The 14,711-nt window shown below is 50.1% G+C and overlaps 1 protein-coding gene across 1 annotated transcript in view; it reads right to left on the bottom strand.

Moving 5' to 3' along the window:
* C8B (complement C8 beta chain) overlaps window positions 1–14,711 on the bottom strand; it is a 37,492-nt gene that overhangs the window by 7,050 nt on the left and 15,731 nt on the right. Inside the window, exons 5-9 of the mRNA XM_036257002.1 lie at window positions 13,852–13,984; window positions 11,321–11,518; window positions 7,829–8,069; window positions 5,772–5,900; window positions 2,902–3,065 (exon numbers count right to left, since the gene is read on the bottom strand). Of these exons, the coding sequence (XP_036112895.1) occupies window positions 2,902–3,065; window positions 5,772–5,900; window positions 7,829–8,069; window positions 11,321–11,518; window positions 13,852–13,984 (865 nt within the window). The remainder of the gene's footprint in view (window positions 1–2,901; window positions 3,066–5,771; window positions 5,901–7,828; window positions 8,070–11,320; window positions 11,519–13,851; window positions 13,985–14,711) is intronic.

The following is a 14,711-nucleotide window of genomic DNA, read 5'->3' as shown; positions in this document are numbered from 1 at the left end:
GTTAAGATCGAATGTCAGATAAACAACAAATAACCTTTTAGTGTAAGTACGTCCTATGAATACTGAGGAGATGCTTATACTAAAAATGATTCCTTATTTGTCTGAAATTCAAATTTAATTTGACACCCTGAATTTGCATTGGATAAATCTGGCCACCCTGTACGTATTCCTTTAATATCTCGAAATGTCTTTGGGGTCCCTGAAGGGTCATTTCAATGGGCCATGTGCTGTTTCCTTCCAGACCCCATGGTTGTTACTTCTTTGTCTTCAGGCAAAGAATTATAAGACCAGTATGACTTATACATATATATAGGCTGTGTTTGCCTCTAAAATTAAAACAAAATCACCAGGATATATTTCAATATTGTTTTTTTTTTTAATTTTTTTTTCCCCCAGTACTTTTGCCAACTTTCCAATGAGCTAGCTGCTCATTTTGCTCTATCAGCTCGGGGACATTCCCTCATGTGTTTGACGAATGCATCTTCACATTTAATCCTGCCTCTTTCTCAGGAACAAGTCCCTGCGTTTTAGATTGCCACTCCATACACTCTTGTCCATCATGTTTCTTTTATGCCATTGTTTTCAGCCTGCTGTCTTTTGCTCCCACATTTTAAGAACATTTTTACGGCACCTTCCACATCCCTGACTCAGCTTGCTGCCGTGCCAGTTCTGATCTTTACAGTGTCCAGTGCAGGCTTTAATCCTGCCATTGTGCCTTTGGTTTCCCCATTCAGCTACCCCCCTTTTCGTCTGACTGGTGTCCAAACATCTCAGCTCCTATTTTTATTTCATCAATCCCTCATTTTCTTGAATGTTGTTATATAGTCACAAAGCCGATGCATTCCAAATTTACTTCTATTCTCCCATACTTGAGGTGGAGGCTTGTCTTCTGCATCTCGAATGTCATGTCCATCTTCTGTGTTCAGAATTTTCTTTAGATGCCTATCGCTTTCTCTTAACTCTCCTTTGAACCAAAGGCCGTCTCTCTGGGTCTCAAGTGTGCCAGCAGACGGTGTGAACGGCTCGTCTGTGCTTGTCTGCCCAGCCCACCTGGCTCCGACAGGAACCATGCTTCCGATGTGATCTTCAGCAGCGGTTTACGCACACAAGCCTTGGCTGACGCTTGTGTTTCGGAATTGCCTGTGCAGCGGGCTTTGCTGTCCTGGAAGCGCTCACCACCCTGGCTGCCAGGTAAGCGGACTCCGCGGAAGGAATTAGAGACCCTGCAAAGCCATCTGCAGTTTTCTCCTGCCGGAAACTGCAAGAGATGCCCAGAATGTGTGTTTCCAACTCAGGAACGTCCAGGGGAAGCGTGTCAAGACCTCCCACCATCCTGCGTCCCCCATTCCTGTTGAAAACCTCTCCGATTCTTTCACCTCTTCCCCCTTTTCTGCCCAGGGCCCTCCAGAGCCCTCCGACAGCGGGCGTGACTTTCCACGTGTGCTGAGGAGCCTCCAGGAAGCGCCTCACACCTGTGGCTGCTTGCAGGCCTGCTTGAGATGCTTCACGTGCTAACACACCCCACATCGCATCCCATAGCACGTCATAGGCTTGGCACCTGACATCCCCAATGCCCAGGCTGGCATATCCAACCTGTTTAGGCAGGTAATCAGGGCAATCCATTAATTCTCAGTTTTAAATAAAAGATTCAGGAAAGAGATGACTAAAATATAAATACCAGGTATCTATTTTTCCCTGAACTCTGTTCTATCCCATGCCCATCTGTGATACCAACCACTGTCAGCATGCCATCAGCCAAGCCCAGGTTTCTCTGGAGCTGCCTGCAACATTGTCCTTCTCGATGCCTGCCTAAGTGTCACTACTGAATACGTGGTAAAGGAGAGGATTTGAACGGCACCTTCTTTGTCTGCAGAAACTAGGCATTTGACACACAAACAAAGACCCTGTAGGATATGCCAGGGTTGGGAACTGCAGAGCCTCCCATCAGACCTCCAGCCCCTCAGCTCCCCTCCTTCGCTGCAACAGTAAATCTCCAGGCGCTGGACGCTGGACCATCAGGGGCTGTACAGCTGATGCAAGAAGAGGACAGTGTAAGATATGACATGGATACTGTCGTGAAGGCCCCACAGGCAAGGACCTACCACTGCTGATAGGCATGACAGTCCTGCTCCAGCAAATGTCTTTTTAGTTTAAGCTTGCAAAACTGCTCTTGTTTGGGTGACAGGTGGTTGGGATCATTATTTTTTATTCACTAAACCCACAGGAGAGTCTGGAGGGGAGGGGAAGGTGCGAGTCTCGGGTCTCCCAAGCAACCACAGATGGGGGCAACCCCTGTGACCTTAATTTTTATCACCCACAAAATAAAAATAAGCATATTAATTGGCAGACGTGTAGGGACTGAATGAAATAACATGTCAAAGCCCCTGGCCGAGTGTTATGAATACAGCAGGTGCCCAAAAGATGTTAGTGATTACCCTGATGTATTATCCTGTCCTGTAAGACAGTTATGCCTGATGTGTCTTACTGTTCAGCATCGACTCTATTTTTCATTTTTGCACCTTCCTCTATCTTCCTCCAGTGCCTTAGTTCCTATCACCTTGTAGGAACACAGCGACTATTTGTTGGTTGCCTGAATGGCTATTTAAATGAGCAGATAACTGAATGAGCAATTCTCTAATGAAATAAAAACACTATTAATTTAAAAGGGGAGGAATTAGAAGCTGATGGTTAATGTTCTTTAGAAACTTGGGGGCCTCCGTGAGAGGGTGTCAGGGTCTCTGGCTGATGCTACACAGTGTGCTGAAATTGGTTCATTCCAGATGCATTTTCCACTGCAATGCTAGTGCCTCAAGGTCAGGGCCTGGGTCTTGTTGAGCTCTGTGACCCATACCCCGGCTCACAGCAGAGGGAAGGAAGGGTCGAGCAGCTGCCCAGCTGTACCTTAATCTTGATGATGTCCGGGTTGTACTGCACGGCATCGCCCCACTCCTGCATCAGGTCCGCTGTCGGCAGGTCCTTGTACGCCAGGGCGGTGACGTACTCACTTGCTCCTCCTCGCACACGGACCACCAAGTCCTCTATGATACTGTTTTTCTTCTTTCTGTCTGATATGGACACAGAGATCTGGGATGTCAGGGAATCTACTTTTGCACCTTAGAATTTACTGCAACCTAACTAACAGTCCTATTACTGTGGTTCACTGAGCTGGCCCTGGAGAAGGGGGCAGACAAGACACGTGCCTGCCAGCAGGGGAGTCCCAGGGCAGGGGGCTAATGACAGCTCATCCAATCGTATGTGATGCAAGCTGGGGGCAGAACAGGAGGGACATTCATTTTGAGCTTCTATAAATGCCAGTCACTCAGTGAGTCAATGGAAAGTACATATCTGATCTAGGTAGTTAGACAGGCACATATGGATTGATTAATAAATCATAGATATGTAAGTAGATTAGTAGATAGCTGAGAGATACATACCTATATACATATATATATTCATATGGGTAGATGGATAGATCATAGATAGGTAAATACATTGGTAGATAGATAGGTACATAAGTCCATCCATACAGAGAGATAGATTCATAGATCAAAGATAGGTAAATAGAGTGATAGATTGTTGATCACTTAGGTGTCAGTCACTAATCTAAGTGCTGTACATGTATTCACTCAATCCTCACTATGACACAGAAATGATACAATCCTTTACAGATTAGGAATTTTAGGCACCGGGTGTGAAGGAACTTAGCATACAGCCCTGCCCAAGCTCTAAGCGATATCATCTCTTTGTGCGGGATGACAAAGCCGGGACAATTTGTAAAGGCTGGGCTCTGCACAGGATACACACCAAGAGAGAGCATCCACTATAAAGTGATTCCTTTGCCTTTCATGGAGTTTCCCAGAAACCCCTCAATCATATCAGTGACTCGTTCCCATTCTCATTTATCTGTGTGCCCAAGGCCAAAGGAACTGGTATAAGGTGACTACTCAGCTCTATACCCGCAGCGCCTGAGCACCGGGTGGGGCAGCCTTGCTCCTGCTGGTAGGAGTGTAACCCGGTTCAACCATTTCAGAGAACAGGTCGGCACTAACTAATCTAGAAAAAGAGCACCCTCGAAACCCGACAGTTCCACACGTGTACCCGGGAACCAGATGTCTGTGAGAATGCTCACAACAGCCTCAGTTCTAAGTGTGTGAAATAGCAAAGTATTTATACAGCAAAACACTACACAGTGAAGCAAATGAGCTAACTATAGTTATGCACAAAGACATGATGTTGAATGAAAAAAAAAAACACCCCACAGAACTGAAAAGATTACATTCCATCCACATACAGCTCAAAAATAAGCAACATGAAGCCATGCTGGTCAGCGGTACACATGGACGGTAAAACTATTAGGAAAGGAAGAACATGTTTAACATAGAAGTTAGGGCGGTGTTATCTCCGAAAGGAAAGGAGGAGCTGTGATTGGCTAGGGTTTCTGGGGTGCTGAGCAATTTCTGTCTAGTGACCCTGATGGAGGTTACTTCCTTCACGAGTCGTCTTTAAAGAGCACCTGTGGCCCTGGCCAGTTTTGCCCAGCAGTTAGAGCGTGGGCCTGTGGACTGAAGAGTCACGGGTTTGATTCTGGTCAAGGGCATGTATTTGGGTTGCAGGTTATGCAGGAGGCAACCAATCGATGTTTCTCGCTCTCTCTCTTTAAAAAAAAATCAATGGAAAATCACCCTTGGGAGGATGAACAAAAAAATAAAAATAAGATAAATAAATAAAGAGCACCTGTATTTTATGTGTGCCTCCGCATGCAGGCTGCATCTTCCAACCCCGCTGCCCCAAAATGGACAAGTAAAACCACACATCAGTCACAGGCAGGAGACTGTTCTAGACCAGCAGTTCATTTTTGTTGTTCTGTTTCGGCTGTGTACAAGGAGGGCTGCTCGCGTTGCTGCAGGGTCGGGGATTGGAGCCCTGCGGGTCAGTCTCCTTCCTACTCCACTCGCTGTTTGAGTCCCAGCTGCCTCGTATGGCCTTCAAGATTCCTGCTCCTCAGACACTTGGCTCAACACCCTGGCTTCACACGCACCTCCGCTCGGGTCTCCTGCCATGTGAGCTCCGCTCCATGATTTGTGGCTTTGCCTGCTCCTCTTGTCTCTAAAGCCCACGGTCTCAGGGAAGGACCAGCCCCCCAGCAGTCTCCCCCGACCCCAGCACCCTACAGCTGGCTGGGCCAACTCCCACCCAGCATCGGGACTACTTTTCCATTGTTAGATTTTTTCCTCCTGCCTAAAACACAGCCTCGATACTTTACTCCTCCAGTGGCAATTCAAACGATCCCTCCCTTAGGAAGCCTGCCCCGATGCTCCCGACTGGGTTTGGTGCTTAGCATAGTCTCGTCATTGGTTCCTTGGTTGTCTACTTCATGGGGGCACCATGAGGATAAAAATACTATTTTATTCATTTTTGTATGCCCAGCTCATAGTAGGGGCTAGGTAAATTTTTCATGAGTGAATTACTATAATTGTTCTTTTTAAATTCTTATCCAAAGACATGTTTTCTTGATTTTGAGAGAGAGAGAGAGAAACATTGATCAGGATTGAACCTACAACCTAGGTATATGTCCTGACCAGGAATCAACCCCGCAGCCTTGTGGTGTACGGAATGATGCTCCAACAAACTGAGCCACCCGGCCAGGGCTGAATTATTATTTTCATTGAAATGCCTTGGAATATCCGGGATTTAACGGAAAGAAAGACAGGGTCCTGGAGGTGCCGAGAGGGAAAGGTGACAAGCACGAAGTCGCGGGCCCTGCCACTCACCACTCATCTCCTTCAGAATAGCCTCGCACTGCTCCATCGACACACCAAGCCTCAGGTACAAGGCTTTAAAGGCAGCGCCGACTCTGAAACCTGCTTTGGCACAGTCGTGAACATCCTTGAGAGAAAAATCTGAAAGCAGCAAGAAAAGAGGCTCATGACCAAAAGGTAATTCACCGTGTCCCTTTTCCTGATGTCACGGGGCTATGCAGGGACTTGGGTCCAGATGGATGGGTGGCCAGCCTGATGACAAGAAAGGCAAGCAGCTCCCACACCAGGGCAGAGACCGCATAGGAGACCGGGGTCAGGTCCCTTTTCAACCTCCTCAAGGGTTCTGAGGGTTTTTGCCGCCCAAGATGGGCAGTGCTGAGTCCTTTTCTAACAATGCGATTCCTTATCGAGTCTCCAAGGACTGACCCGATGATTATAGGGGCTGCAACTTCCATTCCCTGGACCCACCCTTCTCTAATCTTCCACGTAGTAGAAAGAGCTTGTGAATTGATTAATTGAGGCGATGCCTAGAAAGTATCTGGAGCAGTACCTGGCTAAGGAGCCCATTCCTTATTTCTTCTCCATTTCTGCATCATTTCTCATTTGTCCTGTTCTAATTCTCCCCAGGCCTCCTCCTGCCCTGGGCTTGCCGAAATCCCAGGGGTGACCTGTAAGCACCTTTCTGTAGCACTTTGAAGCCAGTGCAAGAACAGGAATTTTGACGACTTGGGTTGTCTAGTAACGCTGGTGCAGATCAGTATTCCCCAAAGCGTGTTCCCTGAAACATGAATGCCTTGATAGTATCTCTTATAATTCTTATACTGGTTAGTTTAACAAGAAAAATGGCTTCTGTGGTCCAGTCAGTGTGACCAGTGTTGCGTCAGAAGAGGTAGAAGGTCATTTCATGGCATTATGCTTGTGAAACTCCTACAGGGGGGGTCTGTTATGTCTCCCCAACTTATTTTATCACAGAGCCCATTTTGAAACCATTGCTGTGGAGAAAATTACCCTCAATCTTGGCAAGACTGAGGCCACCACGTCATAAATTTACACTATGTACCCCATGGCTCCCAGCAAGTACACTGGACTTATAACCAAGTCCAGGCTCTGCCACTGTAAACTATGTGACTAGGGCAGGTCACTTAACCTGACACGTGCCACACTGTTTGAAACAACGCTCGATTGGGAGGCAGGAATCACACCGTGGACTTGTAGGTGATCCCAGCGGGAGAGACCGGCACTGTCTGCAGGGAGAATGACTGCAGAGGAGGAGCGGGAGTAGACTTTCAGTTTGGAGGCTATGGTGATCGTCTCCAACCTTGATGTCCAAAGCGGGGTTCACGGATCAGCAGCACAGACATCACGCTCATTAGAAATGCAGAATCGTGGGTCTGCCCTGAAACTCACTCATCAGAATGTGCCTCTTACAAGACTCTCAAATTGTTCGCATTTTCAAAAGTACTGGGCCTGGGGTGAGCGCAAGAGGGTAACAGAAACTAGAGAGAACATGCAATTTGGGGCTAGAGCCATGGGACTTGCTAATAGCTTGAAGGGAAAGTAAAATAACCAAGGTTGACGCCTTGGTTTTTAGCTTGAGCCACTGGCTGGGTGACAGACCCGTTCTGAGATGTACACAACTATAGGAGAAACATATCTGGGAAAGAAAAGCAAATGTTCTCTTTGCGGGTGTGTTTGAGATGCGACGGTGGTTAGATAGTCGGAGGGACACAGACAGCAAGGAGGCATTTTGACGCAAGCGCTCAGCCGCAGAGAAGAGACGCAGGATGGAGAGATACATGGGGCTTATCTGCAAGCTGGAGGCATTTACAGCCATGACTTCAGATGCTAGTGTCCGGAGAGAACAGTCGTAGAAAACAAGGCTGCCTGGCCAGAGGGTTGGGTGGAGGACCAACTGTAACAAGTTAAAAAACAGAGGAGGAATCTACCAAAGAACCTGAAAGCAGAGCCAGGGCGGGAGAAGGGGAACGAGGGGCACAGCTTACAGCTCTTCCCCCGACAGCTCACGGAAGGCCCTCCCCGCCCACACACGCAGCTCACGCGCCGCCTACCTGATTTCTCCAGGGCCTCTTGGTCCACAACAAGCGTGTATTCATAAACGCCCCCGAGCACGGCCTCGGTGACGAAGTGGGTCCCGAAGTCGCGGAAGAGGTCGCGGTACTCCGCGTAGCCGAACTCGAGCGGCAGCCGGCGCAGGCGCTGCAGGAACTCGTGGTGCAGCATGCGGCCCCGGGACTTCAGCGCGTAGCGCGCCACGACCAGGTCGGAGCGCGCGTGCAGGAATTTGCTTCTCTAAATGAAATACCCCCATGGGAAAACCAGACCTTTAACGTTCGGGATCTGGAACGAGGAGATGAACTTTACAAATACCATCCGATGTTCTCGACCGGGGGTCATCACTCTTACGATTCCTTTGGGGAACCTGCGGGGGGGGGGGGGACGGCCTCTCCTACAAGCTGTCTTGTCTCATAAATACTCCGCTGTCCTTCCCAGCTTGGAAGAGCAGCTCTTGTTCACCTCCTCCAAGTAGCTCGTGAGGGAGGAGAAGGGGAGGGGACCAGAAACAGACGTGGCGGGGCAGCCCGGACACAGGGGGCAGCCCGGACCCAGGGGACAGCCCGGACACAGGCGGCGGCTCTGAAGGGACCTGTGAAGGCAGGTCCTGTGTTCTTCTGCAGAAAAGCCGCTCAAGAAAGAGTAAAGGCTCTGCTGTGGGAAGGCTGGACAGTGTGGCACATGGCCAGAGACAACAGGCCACAGCCTGCCCACCACATCCATGCCTGGCTTTGGAAATAAAATGCTATTGGAATACAGCCACAGCCTGTGTCACCTCCAAAGCTGCTGTCACACTCCAAAGGCAGAGCTGAGGAGTGGCAACAGAGCCCAAAGGGCCCCACAAAGACTAACATCTTTACTCTCTGGCCCTTTACAGAAAGCGTTGGGTGACCTCTGCGTGTGAGATCGTCTGAAAGGTGGTGGAGCCAGGTGCAGTGCAAACGTCCAGGTGTGACTGTGACCCAAGGTGGCAGGTTCCTCCACTGCAGGGGGCACAGAGGAAAGGGTGGGAAGGTGGGACATGTCTGTGAGGTACATTCTGCCCGAATTTGAAAACTGCAGCCAGCTTGACCTGTCAGCTCTACGAAGCCATGCCAGTCCTGGTCGTGCCCACCCCCCAGCCCATCACTGGTGTCTGCCTGGCTCCACCCATTCTAGTCCTGCCCCAGGGACATGGCTCTCCTCCTTCCCTGTCCTTCCAGCCCAAGCAGTCACTAGGTGCTCTGTGCATGATTTCCTAAATAGTTTAGGCTTCATCTCTTGCTTGGGTTATTACAGAAGCTTCCCCACCGGTCTCTCCTTTTTCCAGCCTGCCTTCAATGCTCCGATCAGAACTGACATTCTCACATTCTGATAGTGCTATTATGATGTCCCTCGGAGCTTCAAACAAACTCATTGGCTCGCTGTTGCCTCCGGGATAAAATCAGCCCCCTTGCTTTGAACACGAGAGTTTCACAAGCTGTCTCCCAATAGGCTCTCTGGCTTCAGCTTCTGCAGCCTTCAAGTGTTCCTCCCCCTACCTCACTATTTTCCATCACCCACATCGTACATCACACATCCTCTAACTTCTCGCTGGTCCCCAAATCTGCCCTTCTGTTTCATAATATAATTTTGCACGTGCTGTTCCTTCTGTCAGAAATGCTCTCCCCCCTCTCCTGCCTGACACACCCCTACATTGCAAACCCTTGCTCAGCTGCTGCACTTATTGGATGCCATGTCTGCATTTCCTATAAACACACTCTATTTTCCAGGATTGCGTTGCACTTTGATTGTATTTCCTTCAAAGCATATACTATTCTTCATTATAACTGATATTAAAAAATTGAGAAGTTAGCCACATACACATTTACCACTCCTGCTAGACTGTGAGCTTGAAGGGAAGAATCATGCTGTATTTGTCTGTAGGTTGCAAGTCTCTAGTTTGGTGCCTGGTAAGCGCTCTGTAGGTGGCTATTCGGATCAAGGAGGTGAAGAGGGAGGAAGGGAGAGAGGAGAAAAGGAGAGAGAAGGGGGAACGGGAGGGACTAAATGGATGGTATCCTTCATTTTCTCTCTTAACAAGGTAGGTTTCTTTTAATCAGTTCTATCTTTCATCACTAAATTTCAGTCTTGAGCACCTACAAAGCCCCATCCTGGATTTACAATTTTAAAAAATCAGCCTCTGCCACCGAGGCGCTAACAGCCTAGAAGATGAGGAAAAGTAAACAAAGATAATTACAGTCTAATAAATGTTTACTACTCATTCTCTACGCGCTGGTATTTTAGCAGCAGAGACCTTTCGGAGCCCCTCACTTCTTTCTTCTCTTATCAATCGCTGTTGACTTTTAGTCTTGGTCTCCTCCGTGTATGTCTCAGATTAGTTTTCTATCACGTCATACCTATGTTGAAAAGACTCAGAGAAGAAAACACACGTCCCTCTCTCTGGGATTCAAGGCGCCTCATGTCTGCCTGTTCCCTGTTCTTGAACGTCACCTCCCATTACTTCCCACTGCGATGACTCCTCTTCCATCAGGTCATGAACTCCGACCTTCATGGGCACTGGGAAGCATGCGCTATGGTTGGATTAGCAGTGCAGAAACATTTTTCTGGCAGCACAGAAACTTGAAGGCGCACGTTGGAAGACAGGAGACCCGATAGGAAGGCAGAGCAAGAGACAAAAGGGCCCGGGCGAGTTAAGATAGAGATTTTAAAATATTGAACAGTGATACTGAAGGATTTGGTGGCCCACGAAGGTGGAAATGAAGAAAAAAGGAAACCAAGTGTGATTCTGAAAGCCTTATCCTGGAAAAGTGGTAGGAAAAAAAATGCTATTTCACACAGAACATTGAGGAGGAAGAACTTGCTTTGGAGCGTCAGCAAGGTATCCAGATCAAGGTGCCCAGCGCTTAACAGAAAGTTTGGAAACAGTGATGCAGGCTCGTCCTCGTAGAGAGGGAGGTGAGCGGAGGAGGTCTCCAGGCTGGCTGCAGAGCAAGGGAAGATTCAGAAATTACATAGAGCACAGGTAGGGCTGTCGAGCCCAGGAAGGGAACTGCTAGGGAGCAGGAAGAATATAGGGGAGCAGGTGTGCGCGGCGAGGCGCGCTCCACCGGATGCCCCCAAGGAGTCAGAGAAGAGGTCTGGGCGACCTTCTAGAGAGGAATGTCGGCTGAATGTTTGAGCCAGAGGTCAAACCGCTGGGTTTGAAAGTCTGCAGAGATGATTTGGTCTTGCAAAGCTACAGTCTTAAGTTAATGAAAACCAAAGGAGAAAGCTTATTAGAAAATGAGAGTAAATAATTTGAGGTCACCCCTGCCTGGCCTGCTACCATGTAAGTTAACACAAAATCATGCTATTTGTGTGTGTGTATGTAGGCGAAAAGGTTTTCAAGATAATAGAAATATAACTGGTTGCGAGGACTAGTAAGTAATGTAGAATATAGACACATCCGTGGGCATGAACATTCAAGTGAATACCTAGAAATTGAAGAGCAACAAAAGGGTACTTACAGTATGAGAGAATCTTTTGATTCTTTTGACAAAGCGTTGGCCATTATCGGTTTGCATGTTCACACCAAGTTCAAAGACCTTAGGTATTGAAAAACCAAAGCTGAAACTCGACTGGCTTCTTTCCATGTTTGTGACGTTACTTTCAAAATCTGAGTAGGATTCATATTCTATCAGCGCAAATTCATATTTGCCTTGGGTCTAAAAGGAGAAAAAAGGAAATGTTCCTCATTTATCTGCCTCGCATCGGTTCGGTACCAATCAGCACCTACAGCACTCTTATGATGGGCCCGCTGCTGGACCAGGAGCTCCGGATACGGGGAATCCGAGCCCACTCTGCGCGGCCCCAGCAGGAGAGAACGGAGGGCTTGGTTAGGATTTCCACGGGCGGAAACGTGGGAGAGCGTCCTGGGCTGTGGACTCGGCCTAGGCACGGAGGTGGCACAGGGCAGGACGCATTTAAAAACCGCGAGGGGTTCTAGTGCGGTTGCGTCAGAAGCCCCGGGAGTGGGAGAGAGGTGTTGTGAGAGAATGTGCTGGCCCACAGTGCCGGGGCGTCTGGGGGACTCGCTCTGAAGTTGGACTGGCCACAAACAGCAGCAGAGGCTCGGGAAGCTCCTTACAGGACAACGAAGTGGTCGGGCAGGCAGGGGTGGATTAAGGGTCGGAGACAGGCCAGTGAGGAGGCTGTAGGAGGACGTCGTGACAGGTGAAGAGGGTGTGATCAGAGGGAGTGCGGTGGGGACAAAGCGACAGGGGCAGGAAGATGCCTTTGAGACCACGCAGAGGAGCTATCAGTTTGAAAATCAGGGCTGAGCATCCTGTGCACAGGGCAATGGCCAAGGGTACTGCCTTGGTGGCCCCAGAGTGACCAGTCCCCAGCTGTCTGCACTCCCATCCCATCAGCTCCTAGAGACTTGTGGCCCATGACACCTGAGCTGCCATGAAGGAGAAACAGCAGGGCTTCCCCGTGCGGCCGGGGCAGGCTGCTCAGGGTGGAGCGTCACTGCCGTTTGCAAGTCGGGTAGCCGTGGCATCCCGCTGAACCGCTCCGTGGCTCGGTGTCCTCACGAGCAAAGCACACACAACAATGCTTCCTGCCCCTGGGCTAGTTCTGAGGGTTAGGACAGGGTGCAGTGTTCAAAACAAGTTGGCTGTGCAGGGAGGAGACCAGATACACAGGGTGGGGAGAAAGTAGGTCTACCGTTGTGAGTGCTCCAACACAGTTACTTCTGGTATCGTGGTTGAGTAATTGCTGTGTTAGTTTCCCTGTGAGTGGCTGTAAACCTAGTTTCGTCCCCCCGCCCCCATCCTGCCTGGGTGAGGAGCTACTTTAGCAGGGGTATTAAAAGTCTGCGCTAAGATCCTCCCTTGAAAGTAGAGGCTGTGGGGAGGGCCCTGGCCCCATGGGAGGGCATGTCTTCCCAGGCTCATTTTTTCTTTTTGGCCATAAAAAAAAAGGGTGTAGCGCCCTGGCCGGTTTGGCTCAGCGGTTAGAGCATCCGCCTGCGGTCCGGAGAGACCCGGGTTTGGTTCCCGCTAGGGGCACGTACCTCGGTTGCAGTTTGTCCCCGGCCCTGGTTGGTCGTGTGGGTGGCAGCCACTCGATGTGTCCCTTTCACATCGATGTTTCTCTCTCTCTCTCTTCCTCTCTCTCCCTCCCACTCTGTCTGTGCAAAGAATGGAAAAATGTCCTCGGGCGAGGATTAAAAAAAAAAAAAAAAAAAGGGTGTAGGAAGGGGAGGGGGTGGCTGACCGCCAGGACGGCACAGTTTCAGAAGTGGGAACCACCAGCAAGGTGATCTTGTCCAGACCTCATTTTACAAATGAGGGAACGGAGGTCCAGTGTAGAAAAGGAACTTGGGCTAAAGAAAAATGGGGACCTGCAGCCGAGCCAGGCCTCAAACCCCAGTGTCTTCTCCTCGGGTCTACGTGCACGTGACGCGCTGCACATCGTCTGTCCTGCACGGCTCTCCGTGAGATTGCTTTGACGTTTGTGTGCTAATCCTGACAGGCTTCCGTGGGTAGACCATTTGTAACTTCAGTGCTTCGAGGAATGCTGGTTCTAACAGGCAAGGGCCTGGTAACAAGTTAACGTTTCCTGAGACGGCCCTTCAACCAGGCGCCGTGTCTGCTGAGAATCACACGGTTTCTCAGCAGCCCCCTCCCTGCAGGCGGACCTGTACAAGTCCCCGCTTAACGGCAAGGACAGGGAGGCTCAGAGCACTTAGGGTTACACAGATGGCAAACTGCAGAGCCACTGAGTTTGCGAGACTCCAATTCCTAAGCTGCACTTCTGTCTTCGACTGATGTTAATTTCAGTACAATTACCGCTACCTCGACTATCCATGTTACTAGTCTGTGCGCCTGCCTCACCACATGTCCTGAGGAAGGAACCACCCCCTTTACCCACGAAGGACCAAAGCTCAGAGTGACGCTGCCAAGCTCACCCAGCAGCAGGCTGCAGGCCTGGCCTCTAGCGGGCTCCTCCCCAGTGCTCACTGCCCTGCCGGGGCTTCCTAGCTGTCACGTACCTGTGGGGTGAAGCTTTCCACGTTGTATGGCTTCCGAAACCTCGTGTTCAATATGAAATGGGGGGAGCATGCACCGCCGTAATACCTGTGATCGAGAACCGGGCCCTCGAAACTGTTTGTGAACAAGTTAACCCTGCAGGGAAGGCACGGAGAGGAAGCAGAGGCATAGGTAAGCTGCAGGTTGTCATTTCAACTGGTAGACCTGCTCACTGGTCGGTGCACCTACAGGACTCCTTGGCACGGTGTTCAAGGCCCTCAGCATCTGGTAGACAGCAGCTCCCCGGCTTCATCTCTGGCCACTCCCAACCACAACCACAACCACATACCCTAGTCTCCAGCCACGTGGAGAGGCCCGCTCTTCCTCCCATGTGCTTTGCTCCTGCTCTTAGGTGAAGGGGCTGTTCCTACGCCCAGCATGCCCTTCCAGCCACTCATTGGGTTTTTTCCTTATCTTCCCAGACAGCTCTGTTGTTCCCGTGGTGGGAAGCCCGCACGGACACGGGTACCCAGCAGCACGCGAGCCTGTGCTTGCCCCATCGTGCGCTTACCGTTCTGTGCCATACAGCTGCCCCAGCAGGACGGTGTGACGCAACAGGTAAGAGCTCGGGAGCCAGAGCCGGGAGGGGAGGGTCAAATCCCTGCTCTGCCCTTTGTGAGTTACGGGGCCTCGGGCACACCCGTTAACCTCGCGATACCTCAGTCTCCTCAGCTATAAAATGGGGACAAGGAGAGTACCTACCCCATGGGTAGTTGAGAGGGGCCCATGTGTCATACTTGTGAAGTGTCTAGAATACTGCTGGGTCCATGATCAATGCTTGTTATTCACTGTGTCTGTGTCCCCACAGATTGTGGGCCCCTGG

The sequence above is a fragment of the Molossus molossus genome, unplaced genomic scaffold, assembly GCF_014108415.1.
Source record: "Molossus molossus isolate mMolMol1 unplaced genomic scaffold, mMolMol1.p scaffold_m16_p_12, whole genome shotgun sequence".
Taxonomy (NCBI): Eukaryota; Metazoa; Chordata; class Mammalia; order Chiroptera; family Molossidae; genus Molossus; species Molossus molossus.
Note: the sequence above shows the minus strand (reverse complement) of the source record. Positions and strands in the feature narration are given on the sequence as shown.